Source organism: Neohortaea acidophila (assembly GCF_010093505.1).
Source record: "Neohortaea acidophila strain CBS 113389 unplaced genomic scaffold BDY17scaffold_1, whole genome shotgun sequence".
Classification (NCBI taxonomy): Eukaryota; Fungi; Ascomycota; class Dothideomycetes; order Mycosphaerellales; family Teratosphaeriaceae; genus Neohortaea; species Neohortaea acidophila.
This window is the reverse complement of record NW_022985510.1, coordinates 361,301-383,172: the sequence shown is the minus strand read 5'-3', so window position 1 is coordinate 383,172 and position 21,872 is coordinate 361,301. Positions and strand designations below refer to the sequence as shown.

Here is a 21,872-nt window from a genome sequence, read left to right as displayed (position 1 = left end):
CTGTCCTTTTGAGATATCGAGAGAAACAATGCTTTCAACCATCGTCCTACCTTACGCCTTCCCATCCACCCACGCCTTCACATCTCTTTCGATCGACTGCTCATACAACCACCGCATATCGTCGCCCTTTGCTCCATCCTTCCCTTGACTCGCCAACTTCTTCCGTTCGGCCTCGGGCAAGCGTTCGACGTTCTGGTAGTTGCTCACCCAATCGATGATGGAGTCGATTCGCTTTTGCCGCATCTGCTGCCAAAACGCTAGAGTATCTAGAAGAGTGTGATTCGGTGTTGTAGCTCCGTTCGTGGTCTGCGCCGCTCCATTCGCAGCCTTCTTGTCGGGTTCACTCGACTTTAGGAGAAGCGTTAGGGAGTAGACGTCTTCGAGCGCCTGATTGACGCCCTGACCTGAGGAGTGTTAGCTTCCGCATGCACCATCAGAAATGGCTGAACCGACCACTACTCGGAGGCAGCGCATGAGCGCCATCACCAGCCAACACCACCCTCCCCGCCCGACTAAACCAACGCCCCAACTTCGGCATCTTCAAATACGGCCAAATATACAACGTCTCGCGATTCTCCGCAATGCGATCAATAATACAGCGCGCCGTCGCTCCATGCTCCTCGTACCCCTTGCGATAAAACTGCAACAGCCGATCATAATCCGTCTGCAGCTTCTCGAGGTCCTCGCGCGACTGCTCCGGGTACTGCACCTGCATGCCAATCATGATGTCCTCGTGTTGCGGGTCTTCGGGGAGGAAGAAGATGGCGCCGGGCTTGCCTTGGATCGTGGCGTTGGGTTCGTAGTCTGCGTAGGGCCAGGCGACGGAGGCGCGCTTGATGTGCGCCAGCACGCCGGTTGTGCCGGTGTACTCGGGCACGATGCTCGGGTCGAGGTATTGGCGGACGTGGCTGTAGATGCCGTCGAGGCCGATGAGGAGGGATGCGGTGCGCGGTTGGCCGTTGATTAGGAACGTCACGCCTTCCTCGTCTTCAGTTTCAACGCCATTAAACACCGAGTCGTAATGAATCCCCACGCCCCGCTCCTCCAGCATCACCTTCATCTCATCCAGCAACAACTTCCGCCAAATGCGATGATTCCGGTAGCCGTAGAGCGACTCGTCCGCCACGAGCGTCTTGCGCACCGTCTCGTCTTTGTCGTTTTTGAATACGCGGTGCGTCGCTTTGAAGCAGCGGTCTTTAATGCGCGCGAAGACGCCGAGCTGATCGAGGATCCAGAGGCCATTGGGCGTGAGGACTACACCGGATTTGAGCACGTCGTGCCCGCGCGGTCGGGACTCGTAGACGGTTATGGGGATGTTCTGTTGGGAGAGGGCGAGGGCTAGTGCGCAGCCCTTGATATCGTGTGAGTTAGATGGAGGACCAGTGCTGGGTGGTGAGTACGTACTCCGAGGCCGGCGCCGATGATTGCCACGTCTTTCAGATATTCCCCCATTTCTTGTGTCACATCGGCCGTTATGAGAGGATTTCGCGTTTATTATGTAGGAGTGAAGATTTCTCAATCCGGTATGTGTTGCGCGAAGGATGTCGAGCTCATATCTGCTTGAGGTGCGATGCAGAAGCTCGGCTATGTCGCCGCTGGTCCGCTTCACCGTGGCAAGGCTGGGGAAACTCGGGTTTCATCCTTTCAAACGAGGGTACACTCGCTGTACGCTACGTGTACGTCAAGGTACATACAAATAGCCATGATAGAGCAAAAAGGAAGGCCAGGGAAAAGCAAAAAGAAGTGCCGGGGAAAATCCGAAAAAATGTACGTTCAGTAGATGGACTTCCCCAGTGGTCTCCCACCTGAGTACTATTCATCCGATTGGCAGCTTGAGTACGTGAGATCGGACGGGATCACCTGTTCTCTGCCATCTGTCCCCGAACGTGGAAGCCAAGGGAATGAAATTGAATATATCCCATCAATTCACTACGGCGCCGTCTCAACTGCAGGCAGATTCGCATTCCCCTTGTACCCCTCCGCCCAAGGCGGTCGTCCATCCTCATCAAAGTCCGCCCAAGCATAGTAGGCGCAAGACTTCTGTCCGACGGAGAAGCCAGCATGGCACATCCACATATACCGGCCCCTCGTCACCGCTCGCTTCTGCACGCATCGCAATACCGCCGGCACGCCGCACTTACACCGCGGCGTGCGGTGCGGATGCAAGTAATCGCGATAGCAGCGGTACGTGACGTTGAGTCGTCGATTTCCAGCGACAGGATGTGGATCGATGGACTTTGCCGGCGCGATGCTGTGTTTCCACTCCTCCTGCATTTCCGCGTGCATGACGAGGAGGGAGTTATGTGGTAAGTGGATGGCGATTTGGCCCTGTTCGTCGGCAGACGAGTCGTCGACTTGCGGCACGATTTTGCGCACGCGGAACTCCCGTGCTACGCCGAGCGAGAGACTTCCGATCACTGCTCGTGGGCCGAGATAGGTGAGGTGGTCGGAGTGCCAGCCGACGCTTTCGTTGCCGCCGGCGTAGCAATTGACAAACGTCACGTTCGGCTTCCACTCGTCTGGCGATTGGAATTTGAGCTTCTTGCTGTCCACATGCCTTTCCATCCTCCGTTGAATCTCTGCATTCACGGTCTTGCGTACGATGTGCGACACCCGCAGCAATTCTGGAGGCGTCTTACCGACGTCTTGCACAGCCCCTCCATTATACATGTACTCGGTCTTTTGGTCTTGCTGCTCTTCCCACGTGTCCACGTAGAACTTGCTGGTATGCGGCGACTGCACCGTCCGATCGAACATCTGGAATTCGTCTCTTCGAAACGTGCCCGCTTCTGCCAGCAGCTCTTGCAGCAGGACATCGGCGTCTTCCGGCGAAAGGAAGTTGTGGATGATCGAGCAGGGGGTGTGAGCTTCTACGTCGTCGGGAGAATACAGGTGCAATGTTCGCCCTTTCTTCGTCAAGCTCTTGGGAGCAGTCGCCACATCGCTAGCAGCCTTGTTCCCGATGGCGAACGCAGAGAGCGAAGACTGATATCCAATCGCTCGCTTCTGGCCGGTGTTGGCTTGAGTTGATGTGGACGAGAGAGCATTGGTCACATCTCCCACAACTCCATCGTAGGCGAGTAGATAGTCTAACAAGACATCCTGACTCCGATCGGGGTGGAGCGAGGCCAGGACGGCGAGCTTGAAATCCGTCGACTGCACCTCTTCGTCATCTGTTTGCTGCGCTGGAGCGGGAGGTGGCGATGTCTTGCGCCGTTTCTGCGGGGGCTCCGTCATGGCCTGCGACGGTCGATGAGCTGCCGTCTGTCATTGTTGATGTTCAGGTCATCGTTTGTGTCATAGGCGCAGGGAACAATACGCGATGGAGCGAGCACTTCAGCAGGAAAGCGCGACTTCCACTATGACTAATAATCGTAAGAGGTCCAGACCTGGTATTCAGCTTTGCAAAAGACGGGACATATGATATTTCTCGATCAAAACTGAATACTCGAGTCACAGGAACATTACAGATTGCAAAAATGACCGACGCCTCCATCGTCGAACTAGAGGAGCCCGAGTTCCACGAAATCCTTACGAAACGCCTCCGCCTGCGCACCGTTCGCGTGGCAGACACCGAACTGATCATGCCACTGATCACGAGACCAGAAGTAATGTACTGGACAGTAAGCAGAAAATCTAGTGACACACGACTAATTGTCGCCGATTCTGATACAACAACACAGTCACAAGGGCCTGTGCAGAATGTGGAGCAAGGCAGGCAATGGATGTCGGCGAGGACGCCAGGGCGAGATTGTTTCAACTTTGCTATCGAGGAAAGGAACGATGCTACAGAGAAGGACAAGAAGTCGCCGCCGCCTATTGTAGGTCTGGCGGGCTGCTTTCATCCCCCAGAGATAGGTTACATGATTCATCCAGGTGAGGATCTCCAACACGCATCTTGAGTCTCTCTTTAACAAACGACAGATCACGCAGGCAAAGGCTACGCAACCGAAGCCCTGCAAGCCCTGATTCCAGAGATCTTCGAGCGTTTCCCTTCAGCTAACGAGGGCGGCATTGGCTTCGACCATATAGAAGGGTGGGTGGATAGCAAGAATGGCGCGAGCCGCCGAATCCTCGAGAAGACCGGGTTCGTGTTCTGCGAAACACACATAGACGCTGACAACCAAGTCCGCGGGCCGTGCGAGTTGTTGATTTTCCGCATAGCGCGGCCTGGAAAGACTTTGGAGGGACTGGGCCTCGTACCCAAAGCGAATGCTGAATCGGATGGGCCGCCATCGCCTCCAGTACAATGACAATGGGTGCTTGACATTGGTTTCTTCCTTTTCTCCCGTCAACATCATGGTTTTGCCCGGCGAGCTTTGAATTCGCCGATCCATTCGGTAGCTTTCGCTTGTGGCACGACGTTGATCCTCACCAGACCGTCCTGGATCTCCAATTTACCACTGCTCAGCAGCTTCAACAGAGCAAGCTTCTTCCCAGCTTTGATCAAGCCGCCTTCGATCGTCTCCATGTAGCAATCGACACTGTTCAGCGTGTATTCGTGCTCCGTATCCCACGGCACCGGTAGAATATAAGACAAATGTTCGCTGATAGACTCATTCTCCCAGAACTGCTTGATGAAGTCTGTCTGTGCGTGGGCAGGGTACAGCAGCATCACCGGGAAGCTAAGTAGAGACGCTGGATCCAACGAGTCTTCGAGAGTGATGCTTGCCTCGGGCATCTCGGGCGGCCTGTCCGTGGTCCGAGTCGGAATGCTACGTGTTTTCAATGCACGCTGCACCGCTGCAAGTTCTGCTCGCTTTTTGGTCTCACGCTCAACCCTTACCCTCTCAAGCTCGGCCAGGTGGACCTTCCGCTGTTGGCCTTTGGTCAAAAGCGTGCGGAGAGCGGAGTTCTGCGGTTCGAAGCGCATGCCACTCTCGCACGCATCGATGGACTCGTCGACTTTGTCGAGAGCGAGACACGCAGACGCCGCTCGGTACCACGCCTTGACATTCTTCGGGTTCATCTTCAGTGCCGCGGCGCAGTCCCTGTTGCACGAGCCGTAGTTCTCTGCGCATCGTCAGTGGATTGGGCGCAGGGTATCTGTTCGGTAGGGCAGCGATACTCATCTCAAGGTTACAGAGCGCTCTATTTACCAGGCATGCTTCTCTGATAGAGCGCTCCTTCTCCGCCTCGGCCTCTTCGTCGATCTCCACGATCTGGGGGCCTTGTTCGGGGTCTGGTTCCCGGGGAGGCGCATCTAGAGCCTGCAGGGCTTTGGTGTAGTAGTCGCGAGCCTCGGGATATCGCTTCTCCAGGCGCACGAGCTCGGTGCCTTGCTCGCGAAAGTTTTGCGCAATTTCGGCGCGGGTGCCTTCGTGCGCGAGGGCTCGGAGGGCCTCGAGCTCGACGTTTTCGCCGCCTTCGCCGTCGGTTTGGTCGAGGGAAGTCATGAAGAGAGGCACGCGGTTCATTTCTTTTAGCAGCTCGTCGACGGTGTATTCTTTCATCCTCTGCATGCCTGGCGGAATGTCGGCAGATGGAGCTGCATCGGTTTGAGGCTGTCCATTCTGCAGGGTCATCCTCTCCTCCAGAAGAGCATCGAGGCTCTTGTCGATCGCCATGGTTTAGTCCTGTGATTGACGATTCCACTGCTGAAGTCACCATCCACTTTTTTTCCGATACGCCGACTTTTGACAAGCACGCTTCACGTCCTTCGTCACACCCCATCAGGGTCGTGCACAGTAAGCCGATGTTCCGGAACCCTCAATAACGCTGATCACCTGCTGTACCCGAGGGCTGAAGCCGTTGGACAGCGGGGAGTGAGCTGACGGAACCATACTGCCTTCCCTGACGAAAATCTCACCGTCCAAAAGAGAAAGATAAGTTGCCACGAGTCTCAACGTCCTCTCGTAACAAGAGCCTGGCCCCCTCAACCCCGAACTCCCCAAGATGGTCCAACTCGCGTCCGCTCCAGCCCTTGTCGTGGTCGACATGCAGAACGGCTTCTGCCACAAACAAGGCACCTTCGCAAAGATGGGGATGCAGTGCGAGCCAACAGTGATTGTGCCGCACATCAACGAGCTCCGCTCCGCCGCCCGTGCCGCCAGTATCCCAATCTTCTTCCTACGGGCAGGATTCAACGCGGACTACTCCGACTTTCGCGGCGGCGGCGATGACAAGAACCCGCTTCAGAAAATGCGAGGTTTCATCCGAGGGTCTTGGGATGCCGACATTCTCGACGAACTCACGCCCGAGCCCGACGAGCCGATCTTTGACAAGACGAGGAACTCTGCTTTCTTTGGGACGCCGCTGGAAAAGACGCTCAAGGAGCGGGGAATCAATCATCTAATTCTAACGGGGGTGGGGACCGATGTATGTGTGGAGACGACGGCAAGAGACGCCTTTCAGATGGACTTTGACGTTACTACTATAAGTGATGCGACCGGGTCAACCAATGAGCCAGATCATTTAGCTGCGCTGCACGCCCTGCGACGCTTTGGCGGCACGGCGTCGACGGCAGAGGTGATTGAAGCTTTGCGGAAGCGATGACTTGCGCAAGCCAGAGATGTTGTAGACGTAGCTCTGTTATGGTCGTGCGCAGCCACAGACTCAAGACACTCATTCCAAGCAGTGCCATGCGATACGATTCGACGCACGTAATGGGCTCCCGTATCGGACTCGCCGTGCACAGTGGCGGCCCTGTCGCCTCGTATCCATCGATGCATGCACCTTTCCTGCATGCTAATGCTGCTTCCGGCCATGACATGTTACCTCATGCGCAAGTGTGATGAGGATGCCCGCCTGAAACACCGGCGTGGTAAGAGATACAAAGTGTTGGTGTTCTCGTCGGGGACTGGGTTGAATCCCCACCAGATGGCAGGTATTGCAGCGCCACCATCTGCGGACCGATGATTTGACACGTCCTGACTCTTCGCGTTCTTCCCGACCACGTGGACTTTCCGCGATCGTGATCCTTACATCTGCTGAGCTGCGATTGATCTGGGAAGACTTCTTCCCGCAAAGTCCCCCGCGGCCGCTGCCGCTCGTGCAGCTCTTCTCCACTATCCTACATCCTGCATGCGGCATCTTCTGCTCGATCACACCAGGTACAGGCATCAGGTACTTCCGCAGCGCATGATCGCGGCAACGGAAGGCCCCTCCCCTTCCGAACCAGCACCCGGGACTGCCGCCGATCAGGGGTCTGTCCAATCCGAGGCACGCGTCCGAGCCCGGCAAAATCTCCGTTTCCGCGCTACTGTTTCGCTCGTCAACGTCCACGCATCGCGCACCCTGTCAGTAGCTTCCTCCTCCGTCCCGGCACGCACGTCCGTCGAGTGGAGCGCACGCTGTCCTGCACTCCAGGGCGCCCCGTCCGCCGGGAACATGCCGAAGGTGTGCGCTATACGGGCTACTGCAGCCCATGCCACTGCTAAGCGTGCGACTGGCGCAGAGACATCGCCGTGTCTTTGCGGCAAACCTACGCAAAGCCACGGCAGGTGTAGTGTGTGATTAAAAGGAGAAAGCTCCATGCTAACGGTCGCGCGATCTACAACCGCGTCACCCACAGTGGTGAGTGCCTCTTGCTCTCATCTCTTCGTCCTGTTCGTCATTCTCCTTGCTTGCTCGAGCTTTCACTCCTTCTGTGCACGTCCAGAGGGTTGTCGCTTCACCGTCGACTTTCTCGCCGTCTCAACAGTGCGACAAGTCGGGATATCTCAGGGCCGTTTAGTAAGTGTCTTAGCCACCGCGCCATCGCCCCCCACACCCTGGTCGTTCCCCGGAAGCATATCTCGAAATCCGGCATTGGCCTTTTTGGCTAGCTATTACTCCTGGGTCGCGTCCCTCTTTGACCGCGTGCTACACCTCCCGTGGCCATCTCATAGCTGGCTTTCGCAAACCGCAGCGACAGCACGAGAGCGTAGCCGCGTGCAACACCACCACCCTCCTACCATGGAAGCTCGGTGACTGCACACACGAACGTGGCGGCTCATCTTGCAGACCATCCTTTGAACATCTTCTCACGACGTACATGTCTTCGGCATTTCCATCCCTTCACTTCAGCGCTCAAGCATAGCGGTGAAGCACAGCGATTTTCACAAACCGACAATGGCGGATTACTTCAGCGAATACTCCAGTTTCATTGGATCCAAAAGCCTCCCTTCCCCAGCCGGCACTCCATACGAGACTCCCGACTACATTCGCTCCAAGCGATCCTCGAGAGCCACGGCCGCATCTTCGCGCGAGCAGTCCTCCTCGCCGCCACCACTGCCACCAGATGCGGACGATGTGATTCAATCACGGTCGAGAGATGGCAAATACGGCGCTTTGGATCCCCGGCGATTCACCCCAACTCTCCACGCCTCGCTCGTCTCCGAGATCCTCTCCTTGCGGCGAGAGATAGACTCCAAGAACAACCTCGTGGAGAACTTGGAGACGAGCCTGGCAGATGTGAAGAATGAGAATGAAGCTCTCAATGTACAGCTCGCCAAGACATCCACCGATGTCCGTAAGGCAAAGCAGCAAGTGCAGCAAATGGAGAAGGGGACGTATGACGCCGTGGATGCGCTAGCAAAAGAGCGGGATCTTGCAGTCAGTAACGCAGAGGACCTCAAAAGCAAGCTGGACACGGCACAGAAAACTACACGCCGGCAGGATGAAGATGCGGAGCGCACGCAGCGGATCTGGGAGGCGGAAAAGGAAAGCTGGGATGGCGAGCGACGAGAGCTGGAGCGCAGGGTCCACGTCACGGAATCGCGGCTACGTGCAGTCGTGCAGGAGATGACCACTCAGCAAAACCTTGTTGATGGCGAAACTGGGGTCATGAACGACTACGATGAGAACCAGTTCAAGGACAGTGGTCTCGGGAACGAGAGCGATGCTGGTAGCATCCGTTCTACGGCATCGCCTACCAAACACCGCCGAAACACGAGCAGCATCAGTCTCCGGCACAAGAGCCTGCGTGATTCGGCAGCTGGCCGTGCGACAGCCACTCCGGATGCTCACTTTAGACCCGGCCACAGTCTCGCCGACGAGCTCGATATCGAGGAAGAGGACGAGTATGATTTAGACTTCTTTGAGCATCACGGCGAGGAGCTCGACCTGGAATTTTCCGAGGAGCGTAGAAGAGCAATTGAATCCCGCCAGTCATTGCACGCCGATCCGGACTCCAAGGCGAAGCGGGTGCTTGGGTTGACCTCGGACATGATCGACTCGCGACCGTCTTCACCAGCGCCGCCAGAGACTTTACAGAATCGGGCTAGTGTCATTTATGGCCTCGAGGCTGTCAAAGAACTTGAGCAACACACGAAGCGCCAAAGTGCCGCCTCGAATGCGCCGGTGGCCCGGAACGTGCGATATGTGGACTCCGGGTTTCAGCCCTCGCCGCCACCGTCGCCTGCGCGAGAACAGGCACATGGAGCGGCCATGTCCATGCCTATTCCTTTGATTCACGAGCCTTCAGTCGACAAAGACGTCGCTCCGGTCCGTCCTACCGGCCACCAGCAAGCGCTGGAAGTCGCGGACCAATCTGTAATGGCCCCCTTGAGCCCACCCGAGACTCCAGTTAAAGACACGTCTTTGGTTGGTGGTGAGGCTGTTCCCATCGCTGCCGCGATATACAGCTCTGCATCGACACAGACCGAGCAGCAAACACAAGAGGATCGTCAAAAGCACCACAAGCACCAGTCGCGAGACAGCCTCAGTCCTCCAGACTACGTCCCATCCATTGCGATTCACCCATCATCTCGTCCATCATCCCCGCGTCTCTACGTCTTGCCTCCTCGCACGAAGAACGCTTCAACGCAAGCCAGCCTCCCTGTCCCTTCTCGTAACGCCGCCGTTCAAACAGAGGAGATTCGCGTGGACACCAGACCAGTGAAGCTTCCGGCTCATCTTCTCCCTGGATATCTGCTCCCGAGCCCCGAGCTCCCCGAGCGCGCTACCTCGCGACTCTTGAAACGTTCTAGCGCAGTCGGCATGCCGAAGGTCTCGACCAAGCCTACACGTTCTGTGCCGCCTTCAGCCGTGGTGTCGCCTCAGGAGAGTAGTCCGGAGAAGGTGCCGCGCGATAGCAGTTCCAAGGATCCGCGCGCGATGCCCCTGAGGGCTATCCCGCTTCCGCGCCCCGTTCTTTCCCCCGTCTTATCCCACGGAGATGCCTTTGGCGAGGGGCCGTTGAACAGATCGTCCCAATACGGCGTCACGAGGCCAGCGGAACTCATCAGCTCGTCCTTGGCCATGGATAGAGATCCTGAGCTGAGCGACGCCGATACACCGACAATCGCCGGGTTCGATCCACAGGATCTGGGTGGCATACTACCAGGTATCATCCGCCCGCCTCAAGGGCGTTTCGGCCTCTCCGAGCCTCCCAAAGCCGTGCCGGAAGACAAGGAAATCTCCCCTGAGCGCAGGCCGAGCACGTCAGGCTCACCTGGCGCCGCTCCGGGCCCATCTGTTTCTAGCAGCAGAGCAAACTCCACCAACTCCCGTCCCAACCCTGGACGACTCAGCTCCTACAAACATCTGAGGTCGCGGAGCAACAGCTTCGGCAGCCGGGCATCCAGCAGCCACAGTTTGCAATCCGTGGCACCGCCATTCCCGATCCCCAACAGGTCAAGCTCTCGAGTCAATGGGAATTCTCACAGTGAGGGTGCTCCAAGCCCGACGCCTAACTACTCGTACTCGGATGTGTTTGGCACCCGCAGCCAACGGTATAGCAATGCACGCAACAGCAAGCAAGCCAGTCTGCGCAAAGTGCAATCCGCTGCAGCCATCAGGCCAGCGGCGCGCAGAACATCTCCAGTGAAAGGACGTAGACGCCGACGCTCCCCGGATCTCACTCCCGTGCAGTCAATGTTGATCGAGAGCCCAGCACGAACGCAGTTTCCTATCCCCGAGCTTCCAACCCCACTGCAGACCGGTCCATCCTTCAACCACTTCAAGGGTGCCGCGAGTCTGGATGAAGGCGCCCCCCCGGCAACACGGCGCGAGTCGGAAGAGACGAATCTTGTGGACGCAATTGCAGCTACCATGGTCGGAGAGTGGATGTGGAAGTATATTCGCCGGAAGAAGTCTTTCGGCGTGCAAGAAGACTTCTCCATTGCGGAAGATGGATCGATTGATATTAGTGCCAGTAGCACGCGGCATAAACGCTGGGTCTGGCTATCGCCGTACGAGCGGACGATTATGTGGGATAGCAAGCAGCCGATTAACAACACTGCTCTGTTGGGGAAGAAGGGACGAAAACGTGAGTAGTCCCCAACAATTGACTCCAAGATGAAATGCTAACAACACCACCAGTGCCAATCCAGTCGGTGCTAGATGTCCTCGACCAGACAGCGCTGCCCAGAAACCCCGAGCTCAGATCCACATATAGTCGCTCCATCATCGTCCTGGCGCCAACCCGTGCCCTCAAATTCACCGCCGTCTCGGCGGAAAGACACGCCCTATGGATGACGGCCCTCTCCTTCCTCGCGCAATCCGGCCGCCTACCATCTCAAATCCCGCCTTTGCCCTCCGAAATCCCGCAGGCCCAGCCTCATCAGCACTCACGAGCGCCTCCTCCGATCCCAGACATGGACGGACTGGTAGTGAAACGGCATCGCTCGCCCTCGTTCGGACGACTAACAGTGCGCGACTCGATCCGGCTCGCAAAAGGCAAGCGACCCGACATTCCGAAAAGCGGGATCCCGTCCATCGTAGCGGCAGAGCAAACGCAACAACAACAACAACAGCAGGACGAGAGCGCCGACTTCCCCGCCGTGCCGCGCCTGTACGTCGGCACGACGCGCCACCAGCGCAAAAGGAGCAACTCCGCCGTCCCCCGCCTGCCCACGACATTCAACGGCTTTCGCAGCTCCTCGTCCACCGCCATCGCCTCGTACACATCTTCCGCCAGCGGCGGCTTGCATCCTACCTTCAACAACAACTCCTCCACCTTTTTCCGTGCCAACCTACCCAGCCACCCGTCTTCCAAAAGCGGCAGCAGGCACGATTCAATGGCAGGTGGCGGGCCCGCGGATCACCACCACCACCATCAACACCCCCAGCCGAACTTCTTTGAGGCCGTGGGCACGGTGCGCATGCAGGCGTTTGTCGATCCCAATGTTCGCGATGGCATACTATACGTTCCTGCGCCGCCGCCGGGCGTAGGTGGTGCGCCGGACGGGTCGCAGCGACGGCGGGGGAGCAGTCATGTGAGTCAGATGTCGATGGAGAGGAGGCGTGGGGGGCATGTGTTTGACGATCCGTTCCGGTCGTTTGATTTTTCTGCGGGATACGAGATTCCGGCGAGGTAGATGGACGAGCGATTACCATGGCTTGGGAAAAGTAGGAACATGGATGTGCAGTGATGTGTTTTTCGGTATACCCCTTCACTTCGAGGCTACTTAGCGAGCGAGCTTTATCTGTTGTATGTATAGATGTTCTTCCACAGCTACAACCACTCATGGATCCGTATAGTGGCATGCGCTTCATGGTGGATGCCTCAACAGGCACACATTGATCCGTCCCAGCAAAAGCCACCACAGACATCGCCACTCCCACTCAGTGACTGATGTACTGGAACACCGCACTGACAGCCGTATCATTCGCCTCCTGCCGCAGCAACAAATCTTGAATCCTGCCCATAGGCCCGCGATCACCCTCGTCGTTCGTGAAGTGGTTCCACGTGCTGGTGTCACCATACAGCATGGCCGGCGCTTTGACAACCTGCTTCCCATCCTTACAACGCTTGCACTTGAACGTGTCGTGTGTGTCGCTCGTGGTGCCGGGACGGTACTGGAAGAGCTCGCGCAACGAGTCGAGACTGAAGTGGCGCTCCACGTCCTCGGCAGAGTCGACGACGCAGGAGGAGAGGGACTGCTTGTGAGATTGGCGTTGGAAGATCTTCTCTTCGATTGTCCCTGTTGCGATGAAGCGGTAGACGAAGCAGTCTTTCTTTTGCCCGTCACGCCACACACGAGCCAGGGCCTGCTGATCGGCTGCTGGGTTCCAGTCGGGGTCGAAGAGGACGAGACGATTCGCTCCGATGAGATTGAGACCGCAACCACCGGCTTTGGACGAGAGCAGGAAGACGAACTCGGGGCCTTCAGGATCGTTGAATTTGTCCACGAGTTTCTGGCGCTTGTTGACATTCATGCTACCGTCTAGGCGAAGCACGCCGTAGTTGCGATTGCGACACAGCTTCTCGAAGACGTCGAGGGTTTGGGTGTAGTTGGAAATCAGGACGATTTTGTCGTTGGTATCTTGACGGATGCGAGCGAGCATGCGGTCCAGAACTTGCATCTTGCCCGAGTACCAAGGCTTGACGTCTCGGTCACGTCCACGAGCGTCTTTCGGAACGTAATCGGCTGGGAAATGCGCTTCGCAGCCCGGGAGATCGTCTGGTAGATTGAGCAAGTCCGGATGATTGCACAGCTTCTTGAGCAGTCCGATGGCTTTCAACGGCTGACTCCCTTTGCCACGCAAGAGACTCTGAATTTCCGGCGACTTGATGAAGTAGTTGTACAAGTCGAGTTGAAACGGTGCGAGGTTGCAGAAGACCACGTGCTCGTACTTCACGGGCAGGTACTTCGAGAGGATGTCGTTGGTCCGGCGGATAATGAACTTGTTCACGAGCGTGAGCAGCTCGCCCAACCTCTCATCTCCCTTCTGCCGGTCTGCGTCCGAACCAGCCGCATCACGTCCACGCAGGATGGGAATCTCGTACTTTTTGCGAAATTCCTGGCGACTGCCAAGATAGTTTGGATTGGCGAAATTGAGCAATGCAAAGTACTCGGAGAGATCGTTTTGGATCGGTGTGCCCGAGAGAATGACACGCTTGCGCACGTTGAGGCTGTTCAGCGCTTCGAATGTCTGGCTTTCGCCGTTCTTCAGACGATGACCCTCGTCGCACAACATGAGTCCGATCGGAGTTCTACTCAGTTCGTCCACGTAGAGGCGCAAGGTCTCGTATGAGACGATTAAAACCGGCCGCATGACCGCGCGTCCACTGGCGATCGACCATTGACGCAATTGTTGAATGAGCTCTTCTTTCGAAGCCTTGCCGTCAATGGCAAACGGTACGACGGCGTCTTTTCCGAGCCACTTGACCAGCTCATTGGCCCAGTTGCGCACCAGACTGGAGGGGCAGGCAATGACACACTTCTGAATCGTGCCTTTGCCAGCATCCGGAGATTGCTTTAGAAGCGTCCACATGAGCGTAATGCATTGCAGTGTCTTCCCCAGACCCATCTCGTCCGCCATGATACACCCTTGAGCGTTTTCGTCGATCATTCCGGTCGTGCATTTGTAGAGGAACTTGACGCCTTCAACCTGATGGGGTCGCAACACTTTTGCAAGTCGAGGATCAATCACGACCGGAACCTTGGGCTGCTCAACGTTGACCTTCTTCTTGATCCCAAGTATCTCCGCCAGACTCTTGTGCATGAGGGGTGCATCCAGCTTCTCCGGCTCATCCTTCTTTCCGTCCTGCGATGCTTTCGCCTCCTCTTTGCCGTCCACCGTAGGATCATACAAGACAATGGCAAATTCGCCACTCGGATCGTGCAGTGGTTTCGCGACGAAAGCCACGCCTTCTCTCATGCCCAGGAGTGGCGGCGGACGGCATGCATTGTACGCGGTAGTGTCCTTGTTGATCAGTGGCACCGCGAAGCGCATCCGGAAAGCGGAGTCCGAGTCTTTCGGCTTGAAGACTGGAAATCTGTTGACATCGCGAGTGGCGAGTGCGAGTCGGTCATCGTTGCTGTACGGCTTATCTCCATCTTCTGCGCTGTTGTCGCCGCCAGTGTAGTCGACCTTGCGTCTCTTTCGTGCGGGCTTGTCTGATATTCTTGATGGCACGTTCGCCCCAGGACATTTGAACGGCCTGAACAGCCGGTCTGCCGTTTGAGGTGCACCACCGTGGACTCGCCCGCGGTGTTTTTGAAACATGGTGTTAGGCGTGACATTTTCTTTCTCGGTGACGACCGCCATGGCTGCGCGGATGTTGAAGCAGAGTTGTTGTTGGAATGGTCGCAGAAGAACTTAGGTGAAGTGGCGTACGCGCGCCTAGCGCCGAGCAAGCCCGCCTGAACCTTAATGGAACACGCCTAAACACGAAAGTCACGTGCAGCTTGGGCACTATTCAAGACATGGCAGTGGAAGATTACAATCGATACTGTCCCGATGGTCGGGCTATACAGAGGTGAACATTCAACTCCCACCAAGCAAACCCCGAGAACTTGTTCCTTGACCCAGCATACCCAAAGCGAAAAGCAGACACAATGCGACAATTGTATTACTCATCGTATTCAGCAGCTATCGTAAGCGTTAGCTTGGGGTTTAGTAAGACGTGCGAAGTAGATGACCTACATTTATGTGGCTTTGACGGGAAGCCCAAGATGGCGAGTAGCGTATTGCTGTAGTCAGTGCTGCCCTCTTCGTATTCGAGTCGGTCCGATTCCCAGGTGATATTGTTGTAGGCGTTCATAACGCAGCCGACGGTGTTGAAGATGAACTGTGCTCAAAATCAGTACGGAGGGTGTTATATCGCACCAATTGAACCAGAGCCGGTACTTACAATCAGCAAGAACAGCAGCCAGAGCGGGACGTCGTGAATTGAGTGGCGCCGGACATAGCCCACGATGAAGATACAGAACGATATAACGGCGGTAGGCTACAGTGGAAGTACCGCATTAGCGTAATTGAACAATTTAGTCAGTTCCAAAGGCCGGGACAGTTTTACTCACCCACATCAGGCTGTTCAGCCTGACAGCCAGATAGAGAAATCGCCTTCGGTCCGGAAGATTTGCCTCGTCGCGTACCCAGCTGGCGCGTTGGGCCATCTGCGTGGCAGTCTGCCACCACGCAGCCCAGCTACAGAATTGAAACAGTGCGGCGGTCACGATAAAGCTGACATGTCTCGTGTTGAAGTAAGATCCGAGGATTCCGGAGACGATGTTGAGACACCAGGACGCAGTGGCCCACGAGTAGAAGAGGATCTTCTCGCTCTTCTCGTCGAGGCCCCAATGCTCGACATGGTCGAAGGCGGCGTGACGAGCATGCTGCTCCTCGTCTTCACCGTAGCCGTGTTGCAGATCGTGCTGCTTCGGAGCATCGTGTAAGGTCTGAATGGTGCCGTCCGTGTGGTGCGCGTGGTGGCGTGACTGGCCCTGGCTGGCCTCAGACTGGGAGGTCGTGGCAGCGGGTTGCATCGTAGTTTGGCCGGCGCGTCTGGTATTTGAGGTCGAATAAGATGTAGAGGTCGTCGTGGTGGTTGTGGTGGAAGTCTGGACAGCCATCTTTGCGGCGCCGCGCGGGTGTATATGGGGTGTTGATAGATGTGAGGTGGGCTGAGGATGTCCGCGAGAAGCCGGAAGGCGAAAGGTCCCCAGGTTTTAGCGCAAAAGTTTAAATTTAATAAGTCACCGAACCTGGAAAAGACGGACTTCCGTTTACAGCACATGAAGTATGGAATACTTGCATCTCGAGCTCTCGAATTATACTCCCTGTGCCACATCCGCCTCGCAGACGGCGTCACGTATCTGTCACCGATTGATGTCTTGCACCAAGTCCTTCGTACGGCATGGGCCAGACTTCTTCCCAGCTGGTCGGCTCTCAACTCCCAGCCACATTCGAGTCGCAAGACAGTTCCTATGAAGTGCGTTGCATTTGGCTGTGAGTCAAGCTCTGGAGACTGACCCTGGATATAGGAAAACTTCTCTCCAAAGCCCTCACGACCGAGCATGCCAACCAAGAAGCGCGCTCGCCCCTCCGGCGAGCACGACAATGAGGATAGAGTGCAGCGCAAGGCAAGGAAGATCGGCCACAGCCAGGAGCCTGGCATGAAGAGGAAAAGAAAAGGACGCGCTTCCATTCCTCAGCATCGCAGAGGTACAGCGATCATGCCCAGCCAGGATTCGGTCGCAACGACGCCGGTGCAAGATACAGAGCGGGACCATCATAAGGAGAATGGAGTGGACAGCGATGTACATGAAGATGATGTGCGCATGGGCAGCATTAACGACTCAGGAGGGCTGAAGTACAGGATGTCGAAGATTAAGAGTCAGACGCCGGAGCGAGAGGAGTCCAGCGTGGAGCCCTCTGCGCTTCCAGACGATCAGTCCACGGACGAGCCACTCATATCAGAGAACTACGAGGGAGAGTACCAAGAGTTCGCTCAGGCTGTGGAGCACGAGACGAATCCTCAACTTCGCGAGCTTATGGTCGACCACTACTTCGCAGAGGATGAAGATGGTGTGATACTGGGCATGTCTGGGGTGGAAGAAGCTCGACGTATGTGGCAGAGGCAACACTCTGATGGCGGAAAGGGAGTCGATACGCAAGCTATCCCAGAAACCTTCGCAGGATCGAGACAACAGACTGGGTCGGACAGGCCAATGTCGCAAAGTCCGAGCGTCCTATCGGCGTCCGATGACCAACGAGACATCGTATTGAACGGAACAGTGCATCCCCCGGCGATGAGTGAGCGACGGTCGACTTCAACCTCGTCGTCGGCGTCCAGATGCGTCACGCCAACTTCAAAGAATGCATACCAGCCACCAGCCGCGGACTCTCCGGAACCGGCTCCAGCTGGTCGCATACCAACCCCACCGTCTTCACGACCAAACGGGGTTTCCAGATCCAGAGATGACGAGACTACGCCGACACAGAGATCTGAGCCTACGGACACACTAATCTCCGCGATGGAGTCACCACTTGCCGAGTCACCGACCGGGTCAAAAGCGTCTACACCGACATCTTCGCCTGCTCCAAGCGAGCGTTCAACTCCTAAACAGGCATCTGCGAAGTCGTCCGCTCGAGCAGCACTTAGATCAGCGTCTAGGAAAAAGTCACGGTCCGCACAGAAGTGGACTACTGTGAACGAACCGCATGAACTTGGTGAGGCCATGGATGAAGGTGACCAAGACGACAAAGACGACGAGTATGCTGTGCCTTTATCGGAGGAAGAGCCAGAGGGAGAAGCAGAGGGTGCACCAGAGAAAGAGCACCAGAGCGCTCAACAAGCGGACGGGGAGACTAAGAAGAAGAAATCGAAAGCGAAATCTGGCAAACCTCGGAAGTCGGATGCAGAGCGAACACGACCGCCAGCACGTAAAATCCACAAGGATGATGTGATCAAAGGTGCTTGGTCGTTCCAGGAGAAAGACCTCGCCGACGCCGTCTTCGAGTCGTGTTGCGCGGAGTTGAACCTGACCTCCATGGAGCTCGCGTGGAAAATCACGGAGTGGAATGAAGTCGGGCTGTTTAGGGACAGGATGCATGAGGCCTTTCCTTTTCGACTTGCGGGTTCGATTCGCAAACTCTGCCAACGGAGGTACCATCCCTTCTCCACAGGGGCCTGGACGCCAGAGGAAGACGAATCGTTAAAGTCAACGATCTCCGAGCTTGGCCTGGTTTGGAGTCGGATTAGTTTCCTTGTGAACCGTCCGCCCGAAGCTTGTCGGGACCGATGGAAGAATATCGTGCAATACGAGGCAACCATGGAATCAGGACCATGGAGTTTGGAAGAGGAAGCGACCCTGCTCGAGGTTGTGGACGAATTACTTGACCTGATCTGGGAGGAGTGCGAGGATGTGCAAATCCGAAACGATCCCGAGCGACTGGAGACGATGATCGATTGGCGCACAGTTGCGAAGAAGTTGAATGAGACCAGAAGTGCGAAACGTTGTTACGAAAAGTGGAAAAAGCTCAAGCGACGCGCCGACACTGTCAACAAGTCACCGGTGAAAGTCGAACGGCCGGATCCCTTAGAGGTTCGAAAACGGCTGGATAGGACATATCGGAAAATCGGCTGGGGCAATGTGTACGATGCTCTTGTGGAGATCTGTGACGCTACGGCCGGGGAGCCGGAGAGAACGTACGAGTACGACTCTACCTTCTGGTCTATTGTGAGCAGCGCGAACCCCGATAGCACGATGCCTCGCCGGCTGAGGAGGAGGTGTTTTCAGGAGATGTTCGCCATGTTTCGAGCGGATGCAGAGCTTCAAGCAGCCACTGCCATGGGTAGTCAGGCGATTATTTTGAGAGACCGATTGTGGCAGCTCAACGAGCAGGGAAGGCTTGAATGGACGCGCGTCAGCTTCGAACAGAGCACTCAACAGGATGAAGAAGAGGGCCGGCAGGGATCACAAGCCACGAGCGACTCTCCGCGCACAAAAACCCCGGCGAAGCGAGGCAAGAGGGGAAGTCGAGCGTCAAGAAGTCAAAGTGCCAGGACTGCGACCGTACCTCTTCCAGAGGCTGGAGAGCAAGACAGCGGGGAAATAATGAACGCGGATCAGCATCCCATTGAAGAGCCGGCCACGAGTCACGATGTTGACGCCTTGGAGATTCAGGAGACTCCCGCTGACAGTGGCGGTGCTGGAGATATTAAGGCTGGCGGTTCGATCAACGACTGGGAGGACACTGAGAGTCTGGGCAATGTTACCCCCAGTCTCGGGCCGCGCACATTCATGAATCGGTGTAGGACATCAATCACTGGATAGTGAGGATGGCAGAGGCTGTCCCAGGGAATGGTGATGTAGACCTATATGCTGATCGAACCAAGTGTGGACTGTTGAGCAACCTTCAATGCGATGTAATAAGATGTGACGAGATGCAGTGGACATTGCGATTTGCATACTTATGCAAAGAGCAGCGCTCGCCACATGAGACTGCGTTTGGACGCGTTTATGCAGTCAGCCGTTGACGCGGCTCTCGGCGAATGAACATCGACCTCACCTCTCACCCATGCTGGAAGATCCCGCAGGCAAGACCGTCGAGAGCGACCGCAACCGCAAGGTTATTTCCACCGTCCCGAGGCCATGGAGTTTCCAGCCGTGCGGTGGCGAGTCCCGGAGAAGTCGGCATCTTTCCACTCCATACACTCCACTGTAATGTGATGATTTGATGGAGCGGCAAAATCATCATCAACCGCACGTGCCGACGGACGGGATGGCGTGCTAGGGCCTTAGCTGCTTTCGCTTCCCAACTACGTATGCTGCTCATGCTGATCTCATGGCTGATGGGGTTCGGCATCAGCAGCAACCAGCATGCCCAACCAGCACGTAATGACGGCCGTTGAGTGCCCTCCTTCTCTCCTACAATGTCGGGAAGTGTCGTCCGCCCGCCTCTTCCCTCCTACAGGCCACCATGTTGGAGTTGCTGGGCCTGCAATCCATCCGGCAGTACCGAGCCTTGCGCAGTCAGGTTGCTGCGCATGTTGCCACGGGCAAAGTCATTAACCACTCCACCGAGAAGGTCAGCGTTTTCGACCAATCCGATCCTTCCCTGACTAGCAGCGTCAGCACTGGGAATCTCAAACGCGACGGCGATGATGAGAAGGAGGATCCTATCCTCGTCGGCTGGGAGGGTCCCATTGACCCTCTCAACCCCCGGCATTGGTCGTTGACTTACAGATGCGCCATCTTTGCCATCCTGTGGATCAATGTATTTGCTGTCGACTGGGCTTCTTCTTGCGACTCACAGGTGTCCACGGAGATTGAGAAGGCGTTTCATGTCAGCGACACGCTCGAGACGTTATCCCCGAGTCTCTACACATTTGGTGAGTCTCGGCATGTGCGCAACGTCTTGCATGTACCGTCAACTGACTCTTCGCGGTGCTGCAGGTCTGGCAGTCGGAAGTCTCTTTGCAGGCCCTACATCCGAAACCACCGGCCGTCTTCCCGTCTACGTGGTGTCAAGATGTTTGCACGTCTGCTGGCTCATCGGCGTCGCACTGTCTCCCAACTTTACCGCCCAAGCCATCTTTAGGAGTCTCGCTGGGCTGTCCGGAAGCATCCTCCTCGCCATCCACGCTGCATCTACTGCAGACCTCTTCGGTCCCGTGTACCGGACCTATGCCTGGCCCGTCATCGCACTTGCCAGCTTTTGGGGAACAGCTCTGTCGCCCGTGGTCGGAGCCTGGATCGCCGCTACGGGGACCTGGTGGCGATGGACCGAGTGGATTGCCGTGCTATTGTCTGGATCTACCCTCATTCTGACTCTCTTGTTCCTCCCGGAGACCTTCTCCCCAATCCTATTGTCTTGGAGGGCGAAGCACCTTCGAGATCTGACCGGCTGTCCGCGTTTTCAAAGCGAGCTCGACTTGCAAAAGACCTTCAGCGCAAGGCTCAAAGTCGCCCTCCTGCGCGCCCTGCACATGATCACGCGCGAGCCCATCGTCGTCCTGCTAGGCGGCTGGCTCGTGCTGGAATACATCATCGTCTTCGGCTTCCTGCAAGGCTTCAAGTACATCTTCACCCAAACCTACGGCATCTCCAAAGGCCTGACGGGCACCATCTTCGTCGCCATCGGCACGGGCACCACGCTCTGGACCCTCGCCATCCCCTACTACTACCACTTGTACAAGCGCAAAGTGCAGCGCCTGCACACGCAAGTCACCGGCGCGAGCAGTGCCGACGACGTGATCAAAGCAGCTAACATCCCCGGCACCGATCTGCCGCAACCGGAGTACCGGCTGTGGCAAGCTATTCTCGCCGGCCCCGCGCTACCCATCAGTCTCTGGTGGCTCGGTTGGACGAATTACAGCTCCATCTCGCCGTGGTCTGACATTTGCGCGCTCGTGCTGCTCGGCTTCTCCTGGGCGGGCATTTACGTCACGGTGTATCAGTATCTCCTCGACACGTACGGCATCTACGCCGGGTCGGCGCTGGCTATCGTCACTTGCTGGCGCTACCTTGCTTCTGGCGCGTCAAATCTGTACAGTGGGCCGATGTACAAGGGGATCGGCGTGCATTATTCCGCTACATGGCTGGCGATTCTCGCTACGCTCCAGGCGCCGCTGCCGTTTATTTTCTACAAGTATGGCCCGGCGCTGCGGAAGAGGAGTGCGTTTGCGGGGATGTATGCTCGGCCGGAGAATCCGCGGGAGCGGACTGGGCATGCGTTGCAGTTCAAGTAGGAAATAAATATAGACGTATAAG

At 56.5% G+C, this 21,872-nt stretch overlaps 11 protein-coding genes across 11 annotated transcripts; 6 read left to right on the top strand and 5 right to left on the bottom strand.

Moving 5' to 3' along the window:
- Positions 1-38: 38 nt before the first annotated feature.
- BDY17DRAFT_288413 (uncharacterized protein) lies at positions 39-1,554 on the bottom strand. Its single transcript, XM_033732191.1, has 3 exons — positions 1,405-1,554; positions 454-1,351; positions 39-404 (listed from the first exon to the last, which is right to left on the bottom strand). The coding sequence occupies exons 1-3, from the start codon at positions 1,450-1,452 to the stop codon at positions 52-54; spliced, it is 1,299 nt and encodes a 432-aa protein (XP_033593710.1). The 5' UTR covers positions 1,453-1,554; the 3' UTR covers positions 39-51.
- BDY17DRAFT_288412 (uncharacterized protein) lies at positions 1,555-3,422 on the bottom strand. The gene has a single exon (XM_033732190.1). The coding sequence runs from the start codon at positions 3,235-3,237 to the stop codon at positions 1,930-1,932; it is 1,308 nt and encodes a 435-aa protein (XP_033593709.1). The 5' UTR covers positions 3,238-3,422; the 3' UTR covers positions 1,555-1,929.
- Positions 3,423-3,479: 57 nt separating this feature from the next.
- BDY17DRAFT_319701 (acyl-CoA N-acyltransferase) lies at positions 3,480-4,253 on the top strand (the record flags this gene model as incomplete). The annotated part of the gene is made up of 3 exons (XM_033736316.1): positions 3,480-3,623; positions 3,684-3,876; positions 3,925-4,253. 3 exons carry the CDS (start codon positions 3,480-3,482, stop codon positions 4,251-4,253), a joined length of 666 nt encoding a protein of 221 aa, XP_033593708.1.
- Positions 4,254-4,297: 44 nt separating this feature from the next.
- On the bottom strand, positions 4,298-5,525 carry BDY17DRAFT_244144 (TPR repeat protein-like protein; the record flags this gene model as incomplete). Its single annotated transcript, XM_033730501.1, has 2 exons — positions 4,298-5,013; positions 5,069-5,525. 2 exons carry the CDS (start codon positions 5,523-5,525, stop codon positions 4,298-4,300), a joined length of 1,173 nt encoding a protein of 390 aa, XP_033593707.1.
- Positions 5,526-5,895: 370 nt separating this feature from the next.
- On the top strand, positions 5,896-6,495 carry BDY17DRAFT_319699 (Isochorismatase-like protein; the record flags this gene model as incomplete). The annotated part of the gene is made up of 1 exon (XM_033736315.1): positions 5,896-6,495. One exon carries the CDS (start codon positions 5,896-5,898, stop codon positions 6,493-6,495), a length of 600 nt encoding a protein of 199 aa, XP_033593706.1.
- A 1,414-nt stretch (positions 6,496-7,909) lies between these two features.
- On the top strand, positions 7,910-11,296 carry BDY17DRAFT_4054 (uncharacterized protein). The gene has a single exon (XM_033738345.1). The coding sequence runs from the start codon at positions 8,053-8,055 to the stop codon at positions 11,197-11,199; it is 3,147 nt and encodes a 1,048-aa protein (XP_033593705.1). The 5' UTR covers positions 7,910-8,052; the 3' UTR covers positions 11,200-11,296.
- Positions 11,169-12,347, top strand: BDY17DRAFT_288408 (uncharacterized protein). Its single transcript, XM_033732189.1, has one exon. It carries the CDS (start codon positions 11,226-11,228, stop codon positions 12,240-12,242), a length of 1,017 nt encoding a protein of 338 aa, XP_033593704.1. The 5' UTR covers positions 11,169-11,225; the 3' UTR covers positions 12,243-12,347.
- BDY17DRAFT_288407 (DNA repair protein, SNF2 family) lies at positions 12,348-14,956 on the bottom strand. The gene has a single exon (XM_033732188.1). The coding sequence runs from the start codon at positions 14,917-14,919 to the stop codon at positions 12,490-12,492; it is 2,430 nt and encodes an 809-aa protein (XP_033593703.1). The 5' UTR covers positions 14,920-14,956; the 3' UTR covers positions 12,348-12,489.
- Positions 14,957-15,033: 77 nt separating this feature from the next.
- On the bottom strand, positions 15,034-16,269 carry BDY17DRAFT_288406 (uncharacterized protein). The gene is made up of 4 exons (XM_033732187.1): positions 15,675-16,269; positions 15,506-15,601; positions 15,298-15,442; positions 15,034-15,243 (listed from the first exon to the last, which is right to left on the bottom strand). The coding sequence occupies exons 1-4, from the start codon at positions 16,224-16,226 to the stop codon at positions 15,224-15,226; spliced, it is 813 nt and encodes a 270-aa protein (XP_033593702.1). The 5' UTR covers positions 16,227-16,269; the 3' UTR covers positions 15,034-15,223.
- Positions 16,270-16,382: 113 nt separating this feature from the next.
- Positions 16,383-19,542, top strand: BDY17DRAFT_3914 (uncharacterized protein). The gene is made up of 3 exons (XM_033738336.1): positions 16,383-16,585; positions 16,638-18,836; positions 18,897-19,542. The coding sequence occupies exons 1-3, from the start codon at positions 16,511-16,513 to the stop codon at positions 19,431-19,433; spliced, it is 2,811 nt and encodes a 936-aa protein (XP_033593701.1). The 5' UTR covers positions 16,383-16,510; the 3' UTR covers positions 19,434-19,542.
- Positions 19,543-20,079: 537 nt separating this feature from the next.
- On the top strand, positions 20,080-21,850 carry BDY17DRAFT_243689 (major facilitator superfamily domain-containing protein; the record flags this gene model as incomplete). The annotated part of the gene is made up of 3 exons (XM_033730457.1): positions 20,080-20,491; positions 20,556-21,352; positions 21,401-21,850. 3 exons carry the CDS (start codon positions 20,080-20,082, stop codon positions 21,848-21,850), a joined length of 1,659 nt encoding a protein of 552 aa, XP_033593700.1.
- Positions 21,851-21,872: the final 22 nt, after the last annotated feature.

Excerpts from the sequence above, each read along its gene's own strand:
- BDY17DRAFT_288413 (XM_033732191.1), bottom strand. The coding sequence starts at position 1,452 with ATGGGGGAATATCTGAAAGACGTGGCAATCATCGGCGCCGGCCTCGGA. Across the intron at positions 1,352-1,404 it reads TCATCGGCGCCGGCCTCGGA|GGCTGCGCACTAGCCCTCGC; the intron begins GTACGTACTCAC and ends CACGATATCAAG. Across the intron at positions 405-453 it reads TGCGCTGCCTCCGAGTAGTG|GTCAGGGCGTCAATCAGGCG; the intron begins GTCGGTTCAGCC and ends AACACTCCTCAG.
- BDY17DRAFT_288412 (XM_033732190.1), bottom strand. The coding sequence starts at position 3,237 with ATGACGGAGCCCCCGCAGAAACGGCGCAAGACATCGCCACCTCCCGCT.
- BDY17DRAFT_4054 (XM_033738345.1), top strand. The coding sequence starts at position 8,053 with ATGGCGGATTACTTCAGCGAATACTCCAGTTTCATTGGATCCAAAAGC.
- BDY17DRAFT_288408 (XM_033732189.1), top strand. The coding sequence starts at position 11,226 with ATGCTAACAACACCACCAGTGCCAATCCAGTCGGTGCTAGATGTCCTC.
- BDY17DRAFT_288407 (XM_033732188.1), bottom strand. The coding sequence starts at position 14,919 with ATGGCGGTCGTCACCGAGAAAGAAAATGTCACGCCTAACACCATGTTT.
- BDY17DRAFT_288406 (XM_033732187.1), bottom strand. The coding sequence starts at position 16,226 with ATGGCTGTCCAGACTTCCACCACAACCACCACGACGACCTCTACATCT. Across the intron at positions 15,602-15,674 it reads GGCTGAACAGCCTGATGTGG|CCTACCGCCGTTATATCGTT; the intron begins GTGAGTAAAACT and ends CTTCCACTGTAG. Across the intron at positions 15,244-15,297 it reads CCCGTCAAAGCCACATAAAT|CTGCTGAATACGATGAGTAA; the intron begins GTAGGTCATCTA and ends CGCTTACGATAG.
- BDY17DRAFT_3914 (XM_033738336.1), top strand. The coding sequence starts at position 16,511 with ATGGGCCAGACTTCTTCCCAGCTGGTCGGCTCTCAACTCCCAGCCACA. Across the intron at positions 16,586-16,637 it reads CGCAAGACAGTTCCTATGAA|GAAAACTTCTCTCCAAAGCC; the intron begins GTGCGTTGCATT and ends CCCTGGATATAG. Across the intron at positions 18,837-18,896 it reads ACTCTACCTTCTGGTCTATT|GAGATGTTCGCCATGTTTCG; the intron begins GTGAGCAGCGCG and ends AGGTGTTTTCAG.